The following is an 8548-nucleotide window of genomic DNA, read 5'->3' as shown; positions in this document are numbered from 1 at the left end:
CAGAGGTGGAGGATTGAAGCAGGAATCGATGTTAAACCATCAAACGGACATTTGACTTGACTCAGCTGATTAAAACAAGTAGCTTTAAACGCTGAGAGTGATTCAACACGTTTACATAATGCCTTCGTCTGAGAGGAAGAGGAGGAGACCCATCAGCATCCTCACTTCATTATTATCCATTTAAGTCTGATCTTTCATTTTAGGGATCATTTGACTGCTGTAGCTACATTTATTTTAAATTCAATTCAAAATATGTTTTTTTTTTAGATAAAAATGCCTTCGGGGTGAACTTGCTGATTGTCGAATCTTACAAATACATAAAACTCTTAATAATAAATCTGTTTTCTTAAATCCGGCATTATGTAAGGAACAATAAAGTTGAAGGAAGTGTCTGTGATTTGCTAAAGTTGCAGCGCACAGCAGCAGGAAAAGATTTAAATCCACCAAACAATACATTATTGCCCAAAACTGAATAAAAGTAAGTTTAAATAGTTTTCGCTGCTCTGATGGGAGACTGACCAGCAGCAGAGGGAGGATTATCCTGCCTGCAGTACAACTGAACGGCCACAGGAGGGCTCTGTTTCACCAATTAGACTCCTGACACGTTTCCCTTCATTAATCAGACTTTGTATTTTAAATTAAATAAAAAACCCGCTGAGTTTTCCTGCATCTTTAAGCATTAATGCACCATAAAATCAGCAGATTTAAAGTGCATTAACTCACAAAACAGAAGCACTTCGTTCCCCGTTATCGATGCGGTGCGATCACAGATAAAACTCACATTTATGTTAAATATACATGTATGTATAATTATGACGCTGTCCAGCAGAAACATAAAGAGCATGTTCAGAACACCAGCCGCTCACAACTGGAGCTCATTTACTCTGTTTTATTTAAATAAGTTATTTCTGATGTATTTGAGGTGATTTCACGGTTTCGATTTCACTCAATTCAGGAAAAATCCAAAACCTGAACTCTGATAACGAACTGTAATGTTCAAATATTTATGTCCCGTTGGAGCGAATCGATCATCTAGAGTCTAAACCAGACGGGCGCTTCCAGGAACAAACAGAAAACTTGTGTTTTTTCCAGTTTAGACACTTTTCAAAATTCATCACACACTTTGTACCATAAATAAATAAGAAAGAAAAAAAACATCCAATTAGATCATATTTCTATTTGGCTTCATCACATTTTGGGCTAAAACACCTGGTTTGTAATTATTTGGCTTTGTTTTTATTTAGGAATCATCGTCCCTTGAGAGAGTTATTACTACTGTTTTTATTGGTCCTGATTAACCTGGTAGAAAACTAGAGTTCTTTTTTAAGCCTCAGATGTTTTTGCTGAACAAGTTTGTGAGACAACCCCGTTAATGAAAGCTGGATGAACGAACCGGAACTGGCTCGTTCGGAGCGAATGGTTGAAATTCGACGAAAAAGAAAAAATCGTTCTGTAAGGAGACGGACGGAAGCGATAAAATAAAAGCAGACGTCATCGCCGACGTTTAAAACGAATAAACCCTCCTGGATTCTACAGGCAGAGTCCGGTAAATCAGTACCGGTGGAGTCCATCCTCCCGGGGGTGTTCGTAGGACTATGGCACTCTTGAAAGACTTGGTTCATTTACTTTTGGCCATAAAACCTCCACTCCGGTGATCAAAAGGCACTTATTGGCCACCGTAGTCACTGATGGGCAGGAATAAGCGTAGCCGGTACCCTGCTCAGCCTCCGTAGACTCCTGAAACGTACTGCTTGAAAGGTTTCCCGCTCCAAGGTAAACTCTTCCCAACCCTTCATGTGGATATTTTAGTAAACCAGCACTAAAAGTCTTCCTTCCTGTCGAGTTAAAACGAGCTCGTGTTTTTAAGGACATATTGCTTAAGGGGAATTGCCAGAAACATTCTTAAGGAGTGATGCCACCCAGCTTTTTGGAGACATCACAACAGGGCTGAGGACGGGAAGAGGGCCTTGGTTTTATTTCTTCCGCTCTAGGTAGTTGGACGGGACCCAGCCCTTCCGAGGAATCGGGCTATCCTGCACCTGACAGTACCACCACCCGTTGGGGTTTCTCTCCAGCACTTCCAGACACGTTCCCTCGATGAAGCCCATCGTTTCCTCATCGCCACGGTAGTCAGCGATGGACACATACACGTCTCTGCCAAGGTTGTTGTGGATCCACTGGCTCTTCTCGATGGGCTTGGGGCGGACCGTGGACACGGGGATCCCGTTGCGTTGGCTCGCTCTGCCCAGGGCCTCTTGGACGTTGCTCGTGCTGAAGGAGCTTCCTGAGGACCCGAGCCCAGAGCGCTCCACGGGACTTGTCTGGCTCTCCACGACAACGTGAGGTCGCACTGTGCTGAACGAGGCGTTCCTGCGAACGCCGAGAGTGGCAGAACCAGATCCGTAGTGATCGCTTCTGCAGTGTGACTCGTTCCTCCGTAAGGAACCCGTCATGTAGTGTGAGTCCTTGGATGACTGTGACGTGGTGACAAACACAGACTGAGGCCTGACCGCCACCTGTCGCACCCCGTTCCTCATCCGGACACCACCGTTGACCAAAGCCGACGGCTTTGAGAAGCCTCCAGGGGGCTTGGAGGGAATCGGTGGAGAGTTCCCCCTCAGACCTTGGTGCTGCTTACTCAGACCCTGAATGTTGATGTTGTTCAGGGTCAGGACGTGCTGCTCGTTCTTCTCCAGGCTGTTGGACTTTGTTCCGCTATTTCCCTGTCCATCAGACTCCAACACACCAGTGCTACCTTCCTTCTTGACAGGTTCTAGGTAGTATGAAGGAGCCCAGCCCTCCTCTGAGCCCCAGCGGATGTACCACCATCCGCTCTCTTGCTTCTCAAGAACTTCAACTTCCACTCCGGCTGGAAAGCTAATTTCAGAGTCCTGGACCTTCTTGTAGACGTCTACAGAACGATATACGGTGGGGCCTTCAACGTCTAAGTCACCACGGCTCCCTTTGGAGTAGACCGAGGTCAGGTCCGATGTACTACGGGAGCACACGGAGCCCTCTGAGGAGACCACAGAAGCAGTCTCAGACTCGTCTCCTCGAGAAGGTTTCAGACTGTGTCGAAACTGGCTGCTGGGCCTGAGCTGGTGTCTCAGCAAGCCTGTGTCCGTCCTCTCTGGGCTCTGGGGTTCTGATTTGGTCAGGAGGGGTTTAGGTCTGACAGAAGGTTTGGGTCTGGTGGACGGGCTCTGACCCAGTCCCTGTCCCACATCCCGTTTGAAAGCAGGAATTTTCTTTAAACTTCTGCTCAGTTCATCTGATGAGGAGTGGCGGCTGTTGCTCTGAGACCGGATGTCCACTTGTCTACCCAAGGTCTGGCTCCTTCTGTTCATCTCTGGGGTCATAGTTTTCACAGGCCTGCCAGCAAGAGGCGATGATCCAGAAGGTTTCCGTGGGACCGTGGAGGAATGGTAGCTCCTGGGGGAACTGGGCTCACTGGAACCTTTAACTATGGTTCTTTCAGTCCCACTGCTTGCCCTAAAACTGTCGTTCTCGTAGATGCTCTCCTCCTTAGTAACCTCCTCTACGGACCTGAAGGAGGTTCTCCTTTGGGCGAAGGCAGGAGATGCTTTACAGATGGGAGGCGGGGCTTTATTCAAGGAAGGAGAGATGTGGAACTTCTCACCGACCACGCGGCTGGTCTTTACATCCTGGGAACGTCCATTCTTCATAAACTCCCCTTCAGACTCGCCCTCGCATCCCACAGCAGGAACATCATATTCAGGTTCCTCGTAGACGGGCCCACTAGGTGGATCTGTGGCTTTGGAGTTTGAAGGGGGAGGAGGAGCTTCTTCAGAGTCTTGTTTCTTGACCGGAGGAGCGGGTGGAGGGACTTTGGGTCGAGTCAGAGTGCTGCTCCGTCTGCTGAGGTTGGGCTTCTTTCGTTTGTCGATGTAGGAGCAGGGAGCCCATCCCTCCATCTCTCCGATCTGAACATACCACCAACCTCCCGGGTTCTTCTCAATCACCTTCAGGACAGACAGACAGCAGATGTTCAGCGACAGAACCAGACACGAACCGTTTCAGGACCATTAACGAATAATGTTCGTTCTTTGGTTTGGGTGTAAAAATATAATCATAATCATAATAATATCTGAAATGTTTTCTACATCATTTGAACATATCTTTAGTAAAGTTTGCTTCATGTTTGATGAGGATTCAGGGACTCAGATGTTTGATTTAATAACTTTTCATTTACAACCTTCAGCTTAGCATCAATTATTAAAAAAGTCTTTTATTATCGTCTGAACCGAGTCACGGCAAAAACAAACACGGCAATTATCTTTTTGATGGGATTCAAACCCACGTCTCACAGCCCTGTGTGTCTGAGGAGCGATCAGACAAGCCCTGTCTCATCACTGGTGGTCTGTCCTCTTACATCAGCCTTCTGTCCTCCACGGAAACTGATGCCATCGGAGATGGAGGACTGGAAATCTGCTATGGTGTAGTACTCCGCTTCCACAGCAGGGGGCTCTGGTGGTTTGGGAAGCTGGAAACCCTGAAGAGCAGAGGAAGAGGAGGAGACTGAGTCTGGATAAATTGTTCATTGATTCATCGTTAAAGCCACCAGCTGCTTTATTAGGTACACCTGTCCAACATCTAATCAGCCCAATCATGGAGCAGCATCTAGACAACCTGTTGAAGTTCCGACTGAGCAACAGGATGGAGAAGAAAAAAGATATTTAGGGGCTTCGAATGGGACATGGTTGTTGGTACCAGACAATTTGATCCAGATGGACTCCGGCAGCAGAAGACCACACCAGGTGTCTCTCCTGTTAGCTGAGAACAAGAAACAGAGGCTACAGTTCCCACAGGATGACCAGAACTGGACCAGAGGAGACTGGAAAGCCATTCCTGGTCTGATGAGTCTGGATTTCAGCGACAACCTGACCCTAACCCATCTTCTGATGGCTGCTTCCAGCAGGATAATGCATCATGTCACTTCTAGAACATGACCATGAGTTCACGAGCTCCTCCGTCACCACATCTCAGCCCAGAACCTTTGGAGCGTGGTGGAACAGGAGGCTTTCATCATGGATGGAGCTGATGCTGTTATATCAGTCTGGACCAGATCCATCACACCAAGACTGAAGGTGGTTCTGAAGGTCCAAACTCGAGCTAGGGGGATGTACCTAAAAAGTAGCTGGTAATTGTTTTAACAGTCATAGATTTAAATGATGATTTATTCGTTGCTGTGGGACATTTACTTTAGCCAGGGAGCTAATTGGACCTGGTTTAGATCGTGTAAACCAAATCATGTCAGATTCTACTAACTGTCTATTCTGTGGGGTACCCCAAGGCTCAGTGCTGGGTCCACTCCTATTTTTACATATACACACCCTCTTGGATAGATTAATTTCATAATGTCTCCTACCAACTATATGTAGATGAAAATCAGCCATACTTCTTCTTTTTAAGACACAGTGCGTAAAATTGTTTACTATCAAATTCTATGTATCCTGTTCTCAAACTTGTCCCTTTTCATTAATTCTCACCCTTGTCTAAATGGTAAATGGCCTTCTAGAGCCCTGGAACCCCCCAAAGTGCTTTACAACACAACCAGTCATTCACACATTCACACACACATTCACACACTGGTGGGGATGAGCTACGATGTAGCCATAGCTGCCCTGGGGCGCACTGACAGAGGCGAGGCTGCTGAGCACTGGCGCCACCGGTCCCTCCGACCACCACCAGCAGGCAAGGTGGGTTAAGTGTCTTGCCCAAGGACACAACGACAGAAGTATCTGTCCGGAGCCGGGATAGAACCTGCAACCTTCCGATTACTGGACAACCCGCTCAACCTGTTGAGCTGCTGATAATCCTCCCGCCTGGAGCTCCCGTGTAATCCAGTCCACCCCTGGAGGACCCTCACCACTCCTGCTGGACCCAAACTGCCCTTTGTCCTAAAGACCGTGTTTAATACGTACTAAATGACTTACTTTGCTCTTTCTGCTCTCTCTAACCTGCAACCTTCCGATTACAGGGCGAGCACTTAACTCCTGTGCCACCGTCGCTAAGTATTCTAAGTATTCCCATTAGCTTGAATTGTCTACATAAGCTGTAGTCGACACTCCATAGTCATGTGCCATCTTAAAATACAGCCGCTGTTTTTGGATAGGATTTAATGTTCTGCGTTTCACGTTTGCGCTTTGACATGAAAGTTCTCCTTCACCCTCTAAACGTTCAGCTCCTTCACTTTGGGTTGCTTGCCCTGCTCTAACTGCATGTGATCACAGGATTGAAAGCTGGAAGTGGTTGGTGACTGTGGCGGTTCATGCACGGCTGCAGGGAGTGGGAGACGGGTGACATGGCAGCAGCAGTAAACGCATTAGATGCGGCAGCAGCGGAGCGAGAAGACGCAGCTGTTGCAAATGACTAATCAAGCCTATTCCACATCAATTCACCAGACACGGACAGAGAGCTGACTGCAGGAAGCAGCAGAAACAGTAAATAAAACATGCAGATGGTGGTAAGCTGGGGTGTGTTAGTGCAACAGTGTCTCCCTCTCCCCGCGGCCGTGCACGCACCGCCACAGTGACACACTGCTGCAGTACCTCCTCTGAACTGTGTAGTGCTAAAGAGTGAAATGTTTTTACACACTTTAAGGATTCTGCGTTGTGTAAACTGTCTGAACTATTCCTGTAGAAGATCATCTCTTCAGTTAAACTTTGAAAAGTCTGAATGATCCCTTGCCCCTGAGAGCCGGTTCCTCTGATCATTCAAAAAAAGGTCATTTAACTTCTGCTGTCAAGTCAAACTTGAGAAATGTTGGTGTTTTTGACCAATAAACGTCTTTTGTTTGGTTTTTAATTCTCTTTTTGAAGCAAATTGTGATAATGGTGTTTTTTCTTTTGTTCGTGTTATTAATCCCACGTTTGATTAAAGTTGTATTCGAAGTGACTTTGTTTCAGCTGAGCAGGAGCATCTTACCAGGTTGGTTTCTCTTCTAGGAGGAGGCTTCTGCCTCAGATTAGGAGACCCTGAAGAACAAAAAAATAAAATAATATCAGGAGCTGAAACACGAGCTGATAAAAAGGAAGTAAAACAAAAATGATTTCTAAATCTCCACACAAATCAGAAGAATAAGTTAAGTTTTGCACCATTATTTAACTCATTCACTGCCATTGACGACTAAAGTCGTCATTTGCATTTTTTTACTGTTTGAGCATCGGAACGAGCCCCCGCGCTGAGAGAACAAACATCTCAGCCCTGAAGCCGATCTTCATCCGCGTACGTCACACGTCACATGATCAGGAAGCAGACCATCCATGTGTTTGGAGATCGTTTTGGGCCGTTCCTGTAAAAAAAGTGAGACGCGAACCGGAAAAGCGTCGGCCGATCACAATTCGACTACGGATTATGAAAGAATGGATAAAGCTCGAAACACGCGGCTTCTTCCTGATGTAAGAGCTGAGTCTCCTCTTTGTTTTGGATGTTTTGGCATCGACATCATGCTAGTGCGCAACGTTCTGTGACTCTTAAAAAAACAGTAAAAACGGTGAGAAATGCTGGCAGCGAAGGCCGTTAGTGATCAGGAAACGGCTGGCAGTGAATGAGTTAATTTAATCCATCTCCTGTTGTCCAACACAGATGTGTGCCGTCGTGCTAAAATAAAGAGTTAACTACCGTATACTCCGGACTATAAGCCGCCACTTTTTCCCACGCTTTGAACCACGCGGCTTATAACGAGGTGCGGCTTTAGCCAACCAGAAAGGACGGATGCTGGAAAGTCTAATGAAGGAATGGTTAAGGGAGCGCTACGGAAAGCGTCCAGGAGGATTTTTTTCACAGTAAAACGACGCTGCTTTTTTTCCCAGCTTCACCCGGGATGATGGCAGCGACACGGAGAGCGACACGGACAGTTAAACCACGTTTTCAGTTCAGTAGATATCTGCGGCTTTTAGCCCGATGTGGCTTCTGTTGAGGTGCGCTCTAGTCCGGAAATTACGGTACACAACAGGAGTCGCTCGGCCTGCATCTGACTCTATCTCACATCTAATTTCCTACAGAACATAATAACTAATGAAATGATGCCCCCCCCTCCCAACTGATCTTCCATCCCATAATGACACCCACCTATCTCCACTCTGTGTGGAGCCACTCGGGCCACAGCCGGAGAACCCGGTTCTCCTCTGGTTTTGTTCTCGATTAAGGCTGCGCTGGCAGCCAGCATCCCCAGGCAGGGGCTGTTGGTGTCGCGGCCGGCGCTCAGCCGGCGGCCCGTCTCAGCGTTGATCTCAGAGTTGTAGGGCACGGGCAGGCTGATCTCGCTCTTGGAGATGTGGCGCTCCGGCGTGCTGCTGCCCTCCTCGTCCGTCTGGATGTCCTTCTCACTGACAGACTTCTTCTGCATCAGGTTGCTAATCTCCATGATGTTGCCGATGATCTCCACGGGACCCGTTAGGTTCTTCTTACGAGGGGAGAAGTCCTCTTTAAGTTTCTTCAGGTAGGAGGCTGGAGCCCAGCCCTCTTTTCCTAAATACCTGGAGGGAAACCCCAATAAAGAAAATGAGGTTTGATTCTTGGTGTT

At 47.2% G+C, this 8548-nt stretch overlaps 1 protein-coding gene across 6 annotated transcripts in view; it reads right to left on the bottom strand.

Moving 5' to 3' along the window:
• Positions 1–1742: 1742 nt before the first annotated feature.
• sh3pxd2aa (SH3 and PX domains 2Aa) overlaps positions 1743–8548 on the bottom strand; it is a 92017-nt gene continuing 85211 nt past the window's right edge. For all 6 annotated transcript variants that reach the window (XM_015973249.3, XM_070552115.1, XM_070552116.1 and 3 more), the window contains 4 exons: positions 8095–8501; positions 6949–6998; positions 4394–4513; positions 1743–3983 (listed from right to left, as the gene is read on the bottom strand). In XM_015973249.3, the coding sequence (XP_015828735.3) occupies positions 1974–3983; positions 4394–4513; positions 6949–6998; positions 8095–8501 (2587 nt within the window). In that variant the 3' untranslated portion in view covers positions 1743–1973. The remainder of the gene's footprint in view (positions 3984–4393; positions 4514–6948; positions 6999–8094; positions 8502–8548) is intronic.

This window comes from Nothobranchius furzeri, chromosome 6 (genome assembly GCF_043380555.1).
Source record: "Nothobranchius furzeri strain GRZ-AD chromosome 6, NfurGRZ-RIMD1, whole genome shotgun sequence".
NCBI classification, from domain to species: Eukaryota; Metazoa; Chordata; class Actinopteri; order Cyprinodontiformes; family Nothobranchiidae; genus Nothobranchius; species Nothobranchius furzeri.
Note: the sequence above shows the minus strand (reverse complement) of the source record. Positions and strands in the feature narration are given on the sequence as shown.